The sequence below is a fragment of the Cyprinodon tularosa genome, unplaced genomic scaffold (assembly GCF_016077235.1).
Source record: "Cyprinodon tularosa strain WSP-4 unplaced genomic scaffold, ASM1607723v1 ctg22, whole genome shotgun sequence".
In the NCBI taxonomy this organism is placed as follows: Eukaryota; Metazoa; Chordata; class Actinopteri; order Cyprinodontiformes; family Cyprinodontidae; genus Cyprinodon; species Cyprinodon tularosa.
In genome coordinates this window covers 1720947-1737483 of record NW_024038821.1, presented here as the reverse complement: position 1 = coordinate 1737483, position 16537 = coordinate 1720947, and the positions used below count along the sequence as shown (strand labels likewise).

The window sequence follows — 16537 nt, the reverse complement described above, 5'->3', positions numbered from 1 at the left end:
GCTGCTCGTGGCATAAAGCAATGATAATGTGGCCCAGCAGTGCTTATCTTTCTCAATGTTGCTGCAGCCTTCATTAATGACCGGAATAACAGAAATTAGAGGCATTGTGCAATCCACAGTGTTCATGATGGTCTAGTGCCAAGCAGGCAGTTGCTGTGAGTTTTTACTTTATGTCACCATCTTCTGTTCTTATTTCATCTGATGTCTTCCTCGTTATTTTTCTCTGTACCAGTTTTTTCTTTTTTATATGTTCTTTTTGTGAGTTATTCCTGTTACCACCTCTATTATTTGCCGAATAGAATGTCATCCTGACCTTATACTTTCTGTTTCATGCAGGCCTGCCCCCGTTCTTCCCACTGAGAGGAAGTGATGTCACGTCACCACCACCGCTTTGAGAGGGACTACCGGGGACCCTGGGATCGGAGAGACATCCGTCCCTCCGGCCTTCACAATGGAGGAGCCAACCATAGCTGTGCCTCTGCCGTCGTCAATGGCAACAACCGTCCGGGGCTGCTTCCCCTCCCAGTTATCCCCTCCCTCCTACCCACCCCGGTTACAGTTGCCGTGACAACGTCGAGCTGTGACCTAGTGGTCAAGCGAGGCATCCCGGCAGCAGGATCAGTGGCTCCAGCATCGGCAAAGGTAGGATGCCAAATTCTTTTTCCACCTGCTTAAATATACACTGATCCGTCAAACTTCTGAAGTTTCTTCCTTTGTATCAGCTGTAATATGCCACAATTCCACAATTGGACAAAATATCCAACTTTTCCCCACTTTTAGGCCCTCACTATTACTTTGTCCACCACTTCTCCCCTTGCACATACTGCAAATATTGCTGCACCGCCATGTCTGTCTTCATGGTTCATCTGACCCACCTCGTCAAGCCTTTCCTGCCCCTTTTTTTTCTTTCTGCTGCCTTCCCCACTCTTCACCTTTATCCCTCGCTCCAATTTTGCTGCTCTCTCTGCACTTTCACTGTCCAATGCCTCTTTCTTGCCAAACCATTTTCCTTCCATCTTCATTTTCTCTCCCTGCCAAATGGCAGTCTCATCCTGCTTTTGCCTCCTTAGTAATTCTCCTCTTTCATTATGTAAATGACCCCTGACAGTTGCTCAGATGGATGCTGCTGTCGCAAGTGATGGTTAGAGGGGAACTAAATAATTGTAAAAGACCTAATTTGACAGGCTTTTCAAAATATGTCTTGCATCTAAACACCCTGCGATCATGATGTTAGGGCGAAAAACTAAGGCAAGTTGGATCAGGGTATACTGTTCATTAGAAGTGCACCAATCAGAGAATGATGGATGACGTCCATTTCATTTTTATGTTCAAGCTATGATCTACTGATACAGAATTTAGCAAATCTCAGGGTCCCTTTAAAACAATATTTCTTACTTGTTAAACAATTAGATTCATATTTGCCATTGCAACATCAATGAGCACAATACTCCAATCAAAATGGACTTCTTGCATCCAAAATGTCCCAAGGGATAAAGTAGAGCACATTTGTTTTAATCTGCATATGATATATATATATATATATATATATATATATATTACATCATTAATTTTAAAAGTAAGTATTTTTCTCTGGATTTCTCTATGTATCCCAAGTTGATATGTTTGCTATTTCAGAATGTGTTGTGCTTTGTGCTCAGACTAAACCAATATAATAAATGGAGGAGCTGGGTGCATTTTTATCAAAACATTTGCAGTTTTTGTGCTCAATCACATCCTCAGATTCCCTAGTGAGCTCGTTTAGCATCATGTAAGACAAAAACATTCCCCCCATTACTCCTCATTTACCTTCAGCTGATGAATAGCCAGCTATTTACTTCCAGTAATAATTCTACACCAGAAGATCTTTTACTTAGAATTAAACTAACTCTCATACACCTTCTTGGTTTCCAGCTCTCAAAGGGGCTTACATTTGTTAGAACAGAGGTAAACAATGCAGTGGTAATTTACCCCCTAAGAGCTCATCATTAGATTCCCCACTGAGTGTACTGACCACAGAAACAGTAAATCTACTCCGGCATCACGTAACCACTCCTTTTTTGTTGAATAATTACTTGCATTCAGACGGAGTCTTCCCCAACTCCCACCATGGTTGTTGTCATCACTCAATGGTTGCCAAAGCAATTAGGTGCTTTACCTTGCACAAATGTGCACACACATTAAATTGTAAGATGTATCTGGGAACGTGGGATGTCTAGACAGCAGATATATAGATATTGTTCTCAAGATGCCACTCTGTTTCATTAACTTAGAGATTTATCGCCCTGCTTTATTCTGAGTCTGGTAGTGTTTTGTGCAACTGACCTGGACGGAAATTCTGTTTGTTTTATAAAAAAAAACAAACAAAAAAAAAACAAGTAAAGTGTGGCATGCATATGCATAACAGCCCCTTCATTCTGAATAAAATCATTGACATACTTTTAAGTCCCTTCATAGTCAGACATGTTGTTCATCTAAACAAGGCTCTGCCACATTGACAGTCTAGGAGGGCTATTTTTGTCCTCATTCCTGTGAAATTAACCTGCTCAGAACAGAAGTTACATTTGCTTCTGAAAAGATATTAATTATAGTTTTTGACAATTATTTACTACAGGGATTGCTTTTATTTCTAAAGATCCATGTTTTTTTTTTGCTTGAAAATGAATAATAAGCATAACATTGATCAAAAAGAAGATTTATCCTGTGATTTATTCTGTGACATATACAAAAAAGCATATAAAATACACTTAGTTTCCAGCCCAGTGGCTTGAAAAATATATTTGAAAATGTCGCACATTATCACTGGTACCGTTTGTACAGATTTGTTTTGAACTAATTCTTTAAAAAAAATCTGATACATGTATTTATATCAAACTAAATTTAGAAACATTTGTTGGTTCTGAATGGTACAGAGAGCCACTTGCAGCTCTGAAGCCCTAAATTGCAGACTTCTGACCTAAACTGACAAGTTGGGCATGAAGAGTGCAATTTGAATAATGGCAATAAGTAAAACTTTATTTGTGTTACACTGTTCAAAACAAGAAAAAACATACAAATTTAACACCAGTAAATGTTAAACAAAGATGGAGAACTTTTTGTTTACCAAGTCGAGAGGACAGCTGAGTTGTTCACTATGGATTCCTGTAGTAGACAGGGCGAGATAACATTTTGCCCCAAGCCATGCAGTGGGACACATTAAATATGTTAAAAGAAGGTGCTTGGTCAGCTAAGCTCAAACTTTAACCTTTTTGCTAACTTACAAAAGCATATGTGTGAAAAACTTCTGTCGCTGCACATCACACCAAACACACCATCCTCACAGTGAAGCACTGGTGTAAGATCAAGATGTAGGGAAACTCAGCGTTCTTTGAGCTTGTGTTTTGGGCAGAGTTGGTTAGATGTGATACAGTATGAAAATGGATGCTGTTAAATACTGGGCAAATCCTGAAGAAAATCTCCTAGATGGTGGAAAGAACCTAAAATTAGAAAGGGTTACTTTCCACAATAAGTAAACTAAAGTTGAGGGGTTTAGATTTAAATGTTTTTATATGTTATAATGGCCCAGTCAAAATCCAGACCAAAATCTGTGGCAAGACTTTGAAAAAAAAAAATTGCCGTTTATAGATTCTCTCCATCCAATCTAGCTGAGGCTGAGCTATTTGACAAATAAAACTTGGCATAAATTTTAGTTCCTAGACGCCCAAAGCTGGCGGGCGGCTCTCTTCAGCTCTGTAAGATTTATTGCTTCAATCGTGGTAAGAATAGTTTCTAAAAAAAAAAAAAAAAAAAAAAGACTTGGAGCTACTGAATTGATAAACTTACCGCATTTGTTTTTTAAGATATCTCTGTGATAAAGAAAGATATGCGAAAACAGTACTTTAAAATCAGAGGAAGGTGTCCAGGTACCTCTGTAAAAACAAAACATTGTGCATATATACCTACAGCAGTTGTAATTTGTAATTTTGGCTGTAAAATCTAAAGTAAATAGAACTTTTTGCTGCCTCACTACCTCACTACTTTTCTGCCATGTATGATCAAATCTCTCGGTGGTCACAGGAAGTCTTATGGACCGATGCAGCTCTCTCCATGGTCCCTGTGTCTCTGTTCTATCCATGGCCCCGATAAAAAGCTGACAGAGCGTATTGATTTCCGCTGCTTGGGGACGTGCTTCATAAACACACCAGCCCAAATGGAGAAGGTGTCCAATAGCCAGACATGTACAGTGTCTGAAACAGATAGCTGTGTATGCACTATACCATCCTCTGGGATAAAACAGTATTATTTTGCTTTACAGCAATTATTTCTGATCTTTTTTAATCTAACATGTCATGTTTAATGATCAGCTAAATGTGTATGTGTTTGGGGTGACGGCACTCTGGACGTGGGTGTATGCACACATTTGAATGGTGCATAAATGTATGCGACAAGTGCTGACAATCAGAAAGTGCCATCTGGCTACATCGTCCATGGGGATGTAAAACTGACCGAGTGGAACAGTTAACTACAGTTAAGTCAGTGCTACACTTTGTCTGCCAGACCATAAATTATTTTGTTATATTACTTTTAAGTTTTTTTGTGTTCACTTGTCAGAGATTTATAGATCCTGCATATGCTGCATTAAATGGATAATAAGGACAAGAGAAACAGCTTTTATTCAGTGCAGACCACGACCTGTGGATGCCATTAGAGTAGTCTCTGTTAGTGTATATATTTTCCAATCCAAGAGTAGTGGAATATTTTCTTCATGCATGACTTTAAATAGTCTTAAAATAAAGTGATAATTAGACAAAGGGAAGCCTAAAGTGTATCACCTGAGATGGCTTTAGATTTCAAAGGACAATATATGAGCGGGACTTTTTTTAATCCCTTCATTTGATAGAAATGTTCATGTTTATTGTCAGCATGTAGAGATGAGAAGTCAAGGATTTCAGATTTCAGCTGACTTTATGTAAGCACTAGATACATTTGAATAAATTTGCAATTTTATCTGCCTCTTATAGAATGCAAATGCTCTGCCTTTTTGTGTTAGATAGGATGCAACATAAATACTCTTGTTTGAATATATGTACTTGCTTAAATGCTTTATGATCTAGAATAAGGTAGATTATGATTCCTCCTTCAGATTTAGAAAGAATAGATGAATAGATACAAAAATTGAGCTCCTTGATTATACATTATTTATTCGATTGAACAATAATTTACCAAAAAATTCAAAGATGACAAAGCCGTCAGATGATCTGACAATCAGGGTTATTTACTCAGATGACAATTAACCAAAAGAAAATCACTATGTATTTACTATGTGCTTTTTAATAAAACTAATTATTGCTCATTGGTTTTGCAGTGACTTCTTTTTTTTCTATCTGTTTCATTTCAAAATTTAATAACAGCTCAGTCCTACTTAAACTTAGAGAGTAAAAAATAAAATTATATTTTATATTGTTAAATCATTGAGTATATTATATTAACTATATTGAAGAGTTGAGTAGCTGCTCTGATTGATGTCGAGTCATTTATATGTGATTTATATCAGATTATTTGTTGAACTATAGGGAAGAACAGTTGGAGTTAACCATATTGATTTGTTGTTTTTTGACCCACATGCAGAATCACATAGAGATCCAGTATATTTTAAAGTCTTATTTACAAAAACAACAAGAATTTGCAACTGGAGAACTGCAGGAAGTCAGATGAACTTTCTGGATTGCCTAAGGGGAGAAAGTAGATTGATCAGGAAGGAGTTGGTTGATGACAAATGATGACTGACTGATTTGCTTACTTAAGGAATGAAGGGGAGGTAGCATGGATCTGTAGGGGTTTGATTCGGCAGGCTTTGCAGACTGTACCCCATAGGTCCAGGGGAATGTTAGTGAGATCTAACATGTGCTGCTACTTGTAAGAGACCTTGTGCTGTAGAGCATGCAGGCAGGTGATAAAGAATGAGAACTGTTGCACAGATAAGACCTTTTCCATTGAGGTCATAGAGGAACTGAGGTTCACTGGCTGCCTGAAACAATAACAGAGTTGACATTAAAAGAGATTCATAAGAAGACAGATTTAACAGGATTTACTTACTTTAGCTTGAATGTAAAAAAAAAAAAAATGTAAATCCTTTTATTGTCGCTCAATGGGGAAATTCACACTGCAGTTAAACCCATCCCCTTGGGGAGCAGAGGGCTGCCATTGTGCAGCTCACGGGGAGCAGTCTGGGGTTAAGGGTCTTGCTCAGGGACCCACAGTGGCAGTATGTGGGAAGTAGTGGGACTCAGAACCTCCTTGACCCAAGCGCAACGCTGTAACAACTAGGCCACCACCATCAGAGGTAATCATCTGGAGAAAAGAGGTGATCCATCATCTCCTTATATACATACAGTACTGGTCATCTTGATTAAGAAATGTTCTCAGGTGTGTTAACAGCTACTGTATGTTCGAAGACAATTTTACTACTGAAAATCAAGCAGTCTATACATAAGCGTCGTTAGACCTATTTAAGGGTGGCTTCAGCCACCCTTTCTTTGGCATTAGCCACCCTATAATTATTTTGCGATTTTAAAAAATATATTTTTTTTTCTGTATTTATTTTTTCCTCATATTTTCCCAAAACAAATGCAGTAAAGCACCGAATAAAAGCCATAAAGAAGACAAGTTAATCTGAACAATCATAGGCGTAACTTCCTTAAGGACTGGTGTGGACATGTCCCCACCAATATTTTGTACACGTATTTTGCTTTCGGTGCTGTGTATATCTGATTAAAACCCCATTCATGCCGCTCCTCAGAAAGAAAATAAAAAAAGTTCTCCCCGCTGCTCACCATCCACAAACCCCGACAAAAAAAACTCAGAAAAAAGAATCTGTTGCCTCTCGCTTTCTCCCCATCACCCCCCTCCGCCCTCTCCCCATAACATTTGAATTGAAGATATCCGCGGGTGACGGGTCGGGTTCGGTAGTCATCCTAACGGGTTCGGGCGGGTGCGGGTTGGTAAAACTCGACCCATGCAAGTCTCTAAGCTATACTACATTCAGTATCGTTGCCATAGAAACAGACAACAGCGCCAATATATCAGAATTATACTAAAACACACGCAAATAATTTCCCACATAAAAAACAGGACTTTCAGTCCATGACAGTTTGCCGTTTTTAGAGGGTTGTTTATTTTGCGTTTATTAAGTGATGGCTGTGGTATATTAGCTTTCACTGCTATAAGCTTTCGCAGCAGTGATTGATTAATTTAAACACCTGCTCTACTGATGGTCTATCGGAGTTGGTGTTTAGGTCGAACATAAAGAACACCTTTTATTTGAAGCTTCTTGTAGCTACTGTTTTAATCCCGGCTTTACTTAAAACTTTTTCCTGACTTTGATAGTGTTGCCATTCAGTAGCAAGCACTGCGCCCCTTTTTCTTTTATATGTACACGTACATTTAAGATTTAGCGTGTTAAGTTGACAACTCATGAGCAAGCTGCTTTTTGCAATCTAGCAGGAAGGTAAGGATAGGATCTTGCAGGTGTGACGTCACTCTGCAGGGGTCCAAAGATAAAAGATTTAAACAATTTTGGCATTGGAATTTCAGATTTAAGGGAGTTAGAAAGTTCACTTAGTAAAAGTGCAAATAATAAATCTGATTACTGATTACTTTTAAGCTGGTTGAACATACTGCGACAGACTGGTGACCTGTCCAGGGTGATCCCACCTCTCACCCAGAACGTGGCTAGAGATATGCACCAGCACCTCCTGATCCCACTGAGGGATAAGGTTAAAGAAAATGGATGGTTGAACATAGTCCGCTCTCCCAGATTCTATCAAATCAGTATTGATACCCTCAGGGGCGGATTTAGGAAATTTGGGGCCCTAGGCAAAGACAGGCAGGGGGCCCCCTGAGAAGTAAACCCATAAAACAGACCCATTGTACAGATAGAGAAATGTTAATAGAATAGACATCCATTATTTGTTCTAGGTTTTGTCCCTCTCTCCTTGTCCCTTTTTCCTCTCTATTTATCAGCGTTCTGATGGCATTTTAGCCAAAGGATTTTTATCAAAAACATAATTAATCTGCACAAATAAGGATTAGTTGTATTAACCATACATGGAAACAGAGTTTTATGGGGCCCCCAGAACTTGGGGCCCTGGGCAACTGCCTAGTATTGCCTAATGGTAAATCCCCCCCTGGATACCCTGCTGGTGGATGTTCTTGACAGAAAGACGGAGTTGCTTAATCATATTCTGCTTAAGGTCCCATAAGATCTTGTCCGAGTCCTGGTTTAAAAGTAAATTAATTTTAAAAAGTGACCCAAAATTGACTGTCAATAAATGTTCTACAAAATTGATATATTTATTTGATTTCTTTGATTTGTACTGTCTGTTTAGATTTATGTGATATTTTTTGCACAAAATATATAAGTGAATATTGTAACAGTTATGTTTTCAACTGTAAGCATTAAATTGATAAATGTTATTCGCATTTTTTTGGCTTTATCCTTTCCAACAAAAAAAAAAAGGCGTTGCGCAGGTAGCTCCCTTTCCTTATGAGCCGTCCCCACCAACTTTCAACACAAAGTTACACCCTTGTCTTAGACAACGCCTTAGCAGGTGCACTGAAAAAATTTGGCGCGCGCTACGCGCGCGCATTATCTTCTAGGGGCTGAGCCACCCTTGTCTGTTAAACCTAGAGACGCCACTGAGTCTATATATGGCATAAGTGCCGTAAATTAACATAGCTAGCATTACTGACTGTGGTCTATAGCAATTATTTTATGAAAAACAATCTATTTTATAAAACAGAAGTTAGAATTAGGAAAATAATATTTTATGTCAATATATCAAAGCTTAGTCCTATTACAGAAATTGTAATTTCAGAATTACAGAATTAGATAAGAAAAAAGGTTACCTTAAAATTCATATTTATATTTTCTAGAGTTTACAGATGAATAGGAGCCCTTTTTGTATCACTAGATAGTGTTTTAGTATGTCTTTACTTTCCTCTTATATTTTAGTGTTCTGAAAGGGCCCTGCCTTCTAAAATAGAAAAGGTTGTTTCTATGTATTTTGAATATGTGGCCCTTGTCCTAATGGTTGTTATATCTGAATGTAATTCTATAGAGCGCCTGGAGTTATATACGTATAAAGCAAAGCTGCATTCAACATTTGGCTTTTCAGAGATTTGCTCTCTTCTGAAGGTCTAGTGAAAAAATCATGACTTTAAATCTGTTGTTGAATGTTTGTACTTCAATAATATAATCTTTTATTGACTGCTAGAGAGGATTTTTTGGTTTCATAGATTGGATTAAAGCTGAAATTATTTATCTACTGACATGTAACTCTGGAAGCATCTACCCATTGAGATCAACCAGATGATGGATTTTCTTGGATGGACTAATCCTATATGTGAAAGTTTTTAATCCATCCTTGCTTTAGTTTTCAGTACAAGTGCTGAGATTTTTCTTTTTACCTGATGTGTTAGAAATGCTTGATCGATGGTAAATACAGAGAACATATAACGACCTATAAACACATAGATTTTGACTTGTCTTACCTCGAATCTTTGTTTTAGTAGCAACTTAGTTGGTCTCTTTTTACATTTGCCATTTCGCTATTAAAATTTTTATTTAGTTAAGTGTTAGATGAATATGACATTCTTAGGGTCGGATAGCTAAACACAGAGCAAAGAAGGTACATCCTTTTTTTACTAGGGAGTTCATATGTTATGAATAAAATCCATTGGTCTTGACTAGGGGTCTAACTAACAATTATTTTGCAAATCTCTCAATTCTTTTTTCGATTGATAATCAAAAAGGTTCCTTAAAGAAGCGTTTTTGCAAAATTAAATAATGAAAATAAAGCTTTTCTACTTGAGGAGGCTGGATAGAGCATATTGACACAAAAAAAAGATTTCTATCTTAAATGCAAAATGTTTACAAATTTTTTTTTTTTTTTTTACAGTTTTCGCGTAATTCCTGCTCTAAGTGGTCTGCTCTGTCAGCTAAAGTCACGTTTTAGAGTCTCCACAGTTAATGATTAATCAGTCACTAAATTAGTTGACAATTATTTTAATAATCGATTAATCACAATTAATCCAATTAATTGTTTCAGCCCTAGTCTTGACTAGAGATGAACCGATGCAGGTCATTAAAGGCCAACGCTCATATCAATTTCTTTTACATCAGTCTAACTGATGTGTGCTGGGGATATTTGGGGAGCAGATTATTGAAGTCAGTGTAGTATTTACCCCTTCTTTACATAATAAAAATGAATTGATAAACTATTACAAAACCAGTTTAACCAAAAAAGAAACATGGATGATGAATGCAGGAAAAATTGGTGAATGAATGTAAGTATCGACCAATACCAATGCAAGACAAAGTGCTAATATCTGCAAAAAATATCAGCTGGCCAATGTGTCTTGACCAGGTTCTACTACATTAAAACATAACTCAAATTTGACAGCGACTAACAACAGCCAAAGCTGAGAAGTGTGTGAAAAATATAAAGTACACCACTGACTCTTGAAAAGAATTTAATAGGAAAAGTGGCACCCTGGTGTAGCTAATGCATCCTAATAGCAGTTCCTTAACACTTTTATAACCAACCACCTCTATTAAACCAGGAGGTCTGGTGAAAGGACAAAAGCTGAGATCCCAGATGCGATGTTGGTTCTGATCATTGGTCTTTATACGAGTTATATGAGTGTTTTTAAGCAATTTGATGTCTTTTGATCAATCCATTTTCTCCCACTTAGTCCTTGTCAGGGTCTCGGTGGGGCCAGTGCCTATCTGGGCGAGAGGCAGATTACATCCTGGACAGGGTGTACCCCGCCAGTCTATGGCAGGACAACACAGAGGCACTAAAAGACACACAAGCATGCACACACCCTCACACCTACGGACAATTTAGAAAAGCTTTGTTTTTGGATTGCAAGAGGAAGCTGGACTACCTGCAGAGAACCCATGCACGCATGGCGAGAACATCCAAACTCCATGCAGAAAGGGGCCAGGAATCAAACAAAGAACCTTCTTGTTACAAGTCAACAGTGCTATCCACTGTGCATGGTCTCCAGGTTTCTTAGAAATGGATGTTTAACCACCCAACGGCTCTGTCTGTGACTCCCAAAGGCTTTAGTTACATATTGAATATTAATGACAACAAACTCATGTTTTCGCTAAATTTTTTAAACTATAAATCTGACCCCTCCCTGCACTCTTGGCAATTTCATAATGGTTCTGTTTGTTTCTCATACATTTACCCAGCAAAAAGAAAATAAACTTTGTAACTGATACATTTGTAGTTCCTCTGCTATGACTTAAAAATTGTTTGTGATGCATAAAGAGAGTCTGATAAAGGTGAATTAAAACTAATCTAGAGAGTTTCATACTTCATTACAGGGACATAAATTACATGAAATATTCCTGGTTTATAGCTTGAGTCTGTCTACCAAGCTTACTAAACCTTATTTACTAGTTGGAGGGAAGTGTTCTCAACCAGGTGATAGCTTATCTACTGCTGCCATTACACATGCCTTTAACACATAGGTGCACCATGAAAATCCTATTAGAAGTCCACAGAAAGCTGAGCAACAGCACACAAAGAAGCCTCTTCTGCAAAGCATGTTGTACAAACTGCTACAAGTGCATTCATTTGGCTCTTCAAACTCTGTTATTATTATGCTGTTGATGTGAAAAAATATAAAAGTGAACTTGATTATTTTGATAACTAGATTCACTGTGAGCATTTTAGTGGATGTTTTTGTTAAAAGTTATTCCATTAAATCTGAAATACTCAGTTGTGCCTGTCATAAAACAAACTTGTATTTTTTTCCCTTCAGTTTAACCTGTTGCTGTTCATTGATTTTAGCCAGGTCGGTTACACAGTGGATTGAAGCAGTGCCCCTGCTGTGGCAACACAACAGTGAACAGCAGGTGTCAGCGCCTTACTTTGACAAAATAAGAAAAATAAAAAGTTAAACCTCAAGCCAGTTTCTTCTGATGGATTCTTTCTATGGAAGAGACATCTGAATGATGAGGGCAGTGCATTGGAAAGTCATGCATTTGATGAAACTTTAGCACATCTCCAATCGGACTGTTTCAACACCCGCTTCCTCACACTGTATCACCTTTGTATTGCTGCAATACTTCATATGTCTTTATATTTGCACCAACAGGAAAAAAAAAAAAAACTCTGAGAATGTCAGTCTTAGGTTGGCAACCCTTATAATGAATAGACCGAAAGATTCTGAAATTATTGAAACTCTGCAGGGGTTGAGGCTAAAAGGGGAAATGTCTTTTGAAAAGTGGGATAACCTTGTGATGAGTTACTGTGAAATGTGTTGAATATGAAAAGATTAAAGTTTGAAAAGGCGCACACAGGGAAAGCTTGATGAGAGAGACACAAGCGGGAGTAAGGGGAAACGGAGGGGAGTAGTGCGACAGGGGAGAGTTGTTTTTTGAATTAACTCCAGATACTGTAGGGAAGAAAACGCCGGAGAGGAACTACATCATCAGGATAAGGTGAAACTTCACATTTTCAAGGCAGCTACACTCACTATGGGGTCTCAATGAATACTACTTTGTTATAAGAAAAGCAAAGAGCACTGTCGGATTGTCATTTATTGCCATCTATATGTTGCCAATAGCTTGTCATTTTGCATTATTTCCTTTTACTGCTAAGATTCAGTCATGAAAAAGGAAAGCCAAACAAATAGAACAACCTGACTATGGAAAGTTAAACCTGGGGGCTTTTTTGTAGGTGAGTTAGGAGTTCCATTATTTCACTGGTTGAACAGGTTTAAATATGCAGCGCAAGAGGTCTATTGCATTTTTTCCTCTATTAAAGTGGTTAAGTGATGCATGTGTCAGAGTGCATTTTAACGCTGAAAGTCAGCTTGTCTGACAACAAGCCGAGATGAACCTGTCAGCTCTTTCTGCTCTGCGTTGCCACTTTAAATGCCAGTTTTGATGAAGATGGCTATCAGTGGATATGTTGAAAGCAGCTCCGTCGTATTAGACATAGTGTAATTAAAAAAAATTATGAAGTTGGTTTCTAGCTCGTATTTATTTCCTCTGGTTTTCTTTTTTTATTTCAAGCACTAGTAATATAGGACTGTAATGTCATCCAACAACAGCATGATTTATAAAGAAAAACATAGCAGATCTTGGAAAAATGTACATCCTGTGAACCTTTTGACATTGTGTCACACTATAACATCACCTTGAGGTGTTTTGTCGTTTATGATGACCAAAACAAAATGAAGCGTACTTATATAAGGGAAGAAAATAAACACATCTCCCAACTTATAGAAGATTTATTGCATATTGCTGCAGACGCAGAAGGATTAAGCTTTCTTAGGAAGAATAGTTTGCTCTGTCCTTTGCTGTAGATGGCATAACATTTGTGTCTTTGGACTACTTTGTTGTTCAAAGTGAACACCAAAGTATTTATAGTCCACCAAGATCTCTACTTCTTCTCCCATGATACCAATAGGATTCCACTTGTTCCTATTTCTTCTGAAATCTACAATAATCTCCCTTGTTTTGTTGACATTCAGGATCTGATGGTTTCCACACCATGTCAAAAAGCGGTTCTCCAGCTCTCAGCTTATTGTCCACCAGCACTCAGCTTATTTTCCATTTTAGGTGCACCCAATGACTGCAGAGTCATCTGCAGATGACAGGACTCGGTATATTCTCGAATATTTTAATGTAAAAATTAGATTTGCGGTTTTAACTCTCTCTGCTATAAATTGATTGCACGTTTTAGATAAATATAAGCATTTTGATTACATTTAGAAAGATATCTGAAATTCACACATCCAAATGGGGGGGGGGGTCAACATATGGGTTCAATCTTTCATTAAATGCTCGCTTGAAAACTGAATGGCTGGTTTTATTATTACTGAATTAAGCAATTTAAAAGAGTTTATATATAAAACTTAAAAGTGTCCTTCTGCTTCATCATCCTAGACAAAATCTTTCTGAAGTCTGCAGAAGACCCATTGGATTGGGGTAATTAGATGTCCAGATTTGCCTGGACATTTTTCACCTGTCCTGCGTTTACTTCCTGAGCAGCAGTTATTTTCACAGAGCTGCACGAGGGTCCGACGTCATACCCACAATGATTTAAAACAGAACAGGTGAAGGACTTAAATGCAAAATATAATGGGAACTATGTTTAAATAAAAAAAGAAAACACAGCCAAAGAGTGCAAAATGGCTTTAGAACTGGGTAAGGTCAGTGACAGGAGATTTTCAGAGAGCATGTTGTGATGTTTGCTGAAGTTATTTTTCAATTTGATCCAAGGGGAGGGCGATGATAATCAACACTGTAAAAGAGAGTCATGGGAAAAAAAAAAAAAAAAAATTTACAGCTAAAAAGCACGTTGTCCCTCATAAGCATCCGTGTTGTTTTGCATTAATTTGTTTGTTTTTTTTTATTACATTTGGTCTCTGTATCACATAGGGCCTTGTGGACATTTAAACATGGGTTTCTTTTCATATTTCTGTTGTACACAATGGCTCTAAATAAATCAATTCCGTAGAGAGAATCTGCAAACATTAGTTTTTAAGTCTTGCCAAATGTTTGTTACGTGTTAAACTCTGTTTAGTGCCATAAATCTTTTAATTAATCCTGGCTCGCTTTCTTTCCCTGCTGAATAAAAACATCCCCTCAGCATGATGCTGCTGACACTATGTTTTTATTTTACCATGATGGTTTAGTTAGTTTTCAACCACCTGGTTTTCCACATACATGTAGCCTTTTTGGTTGATTATGTGACTTTGAAAGGCAAATACTATAACAAATTTTACACTGTTGTTTTATGATAAAGAAGGTTGAGTAAAAATGCATCCCACACTTATTTATTTATTGAATTTTCATTTATAAAATCTGCTTTCACTTAGGTACATCATTTAAAATCCTAAATGAAAAGATTTGGTTTGAGAGCTCAAAGAGATCATGAGGTGGGAGGAATTGTGTGATGTGCTCCATGCAGCTGAGTTGAACAGCCTAATTTCTTATTTTGTTATTCTTATCTTATTTTTCTTTCTCCAAGTAATCTAGTTGTCTGCCCTCCCTGTTTTCCTTATGTTTTATTACAAATAAGCTGAATGTTATATATTACATAGGTAAGAAACATGGACCTCAAGAAGAAAAGCAGTGTTTTTTGTGTGAAGCAGTTTATGTGTTTTACCTTGATCAATGACGTTTGAGTGTAGATATCTCTGCAAAATGAGATGAAAGTTAAAGCAATGAACTTTAAATAAGGACGCAATATGCTGCTGGGATTGCTAATAAAGGAGCTAAGATTCGGAGCTGCAAGACAGGCACCTTGGTTTTGAGGATTGTGGACTGTCAAACTGTCAGAAAAATGTCATTGTTAAAAAAGAAACTGTCAGACCTTTTCTTTTCTTATCTCCATCTGAAATCCAATGGGTGGAAAATGAGTTATGACAGTTTTTTTTAGAAACTTTGGACATTATCTTTTAAAAGAATGTATTGATGGTGTTCTTATTGGATTTAAGAGGAAGAAAAACACAAATTGATGAAATGGCTGGAAGAGGTGGCAAAACAGAAAAATAAAATAAAATAAAAGGTCAAAGAATGTTGAAGGCGAGCATTATCTCTGCCCATCCTGTCACTCTCCCTGTGACAGGATGTTCCTCAGTACTTGCTCAATTCATATCCTATTATGTGTTCTTTTTTATCTTTTCAGTCTGTACCGGTGGGAATTGAGCTGACTAACAATAAACCACCACATTTATCACCCAAACTAACTTTCTTTTTTAAATTTCTCAACCTGTTCAGGTCTTCTGTCCTACACTGCAAGAACAATCTAGACATGGGTAAAAAAATTTCTTAAATCAAGTGTATTTAATCTTAATTTTGTATGCAAGTATGTAAATAAGGTGATTTGCCAATGGAATGACCAGTTTACTCTTAAGATCAGATAATTAGATAATATGCACTTGTAATAAGACAAAGCAGTTGCTTTTTTGTATTTTGAATGTCAATTGTCTTGTTCTATTGGCAAAGTGTCTCATTTACCTCCTAAATGCACTTTTTTTTGCAGCGTATGGTTTTCCTGACAGAGCACTTGCTGAATTTGGAAACTCATATAAAAACAAACTTTCTCTAGAATGAATATTTTAAGGAAAAACCTAACATATGCTGACGATTGGGGTGGTGAAGTCCCCACATGCATAGGTATGGTTGCAGAAGATATGACTTGTGAAGTTTTGACTCTCCCTATATCTGCAATGTTTCAGTGGAAGAGTGGGTGAGAATAGATGGCTACCTCAACACATCAGCCGCCTTATGAATCTGGCTCCAAACAGGCTGCATATAGTGCAATCTAATAAGCAGTCATGTGATATTACGTTCATAGCTCTTTGCTGTGTGAAAGATGAGATGCAAGTCCCTTTTTTCCATTTGTGTCCCAATGGCTGTGTAATATCAAAGTGCTGTATTGAAAGTATTGTAAAGATGTTGTCATGCTATGTTGTTCTGTTCTCCTAGTAGCACACAGAGATGGGTGTTGGACTGGTATTTAAATGT

The 16537-nt window shown here is 37.4% G+C and overlaps 1 protein-coding gene across 3 annotated transcripts in view; it reads left to right on the top strand.

Annotated features, from left to right (window-relative positions):
* The first annotated feature begins 318 nt into the window (after positions 1–318).
* LOC119784144 (kelch-like protein 29) overlaps positions 319–16537 on the top strand; it is a 259595-nt gene continuing 243376 nt past the window's right edge. For 2 of the 3 annotated variants that reach the window (XM_038286067.1, XM_038286065.1), the window contains exon 1: positions 320–642. In XM_038286067.1, coding sequence (XP_038141995.1) covers positions 370–642 — 273 coding nt within the window. In that variant the 5' untranslated portion in view covers positions 320–369. Of the gene's footprint in view, positions 643–16537 lie in introns of all 3 variants that reach the window. The other variant, XM_038286066.1, reaches the window with a different exon arrangement.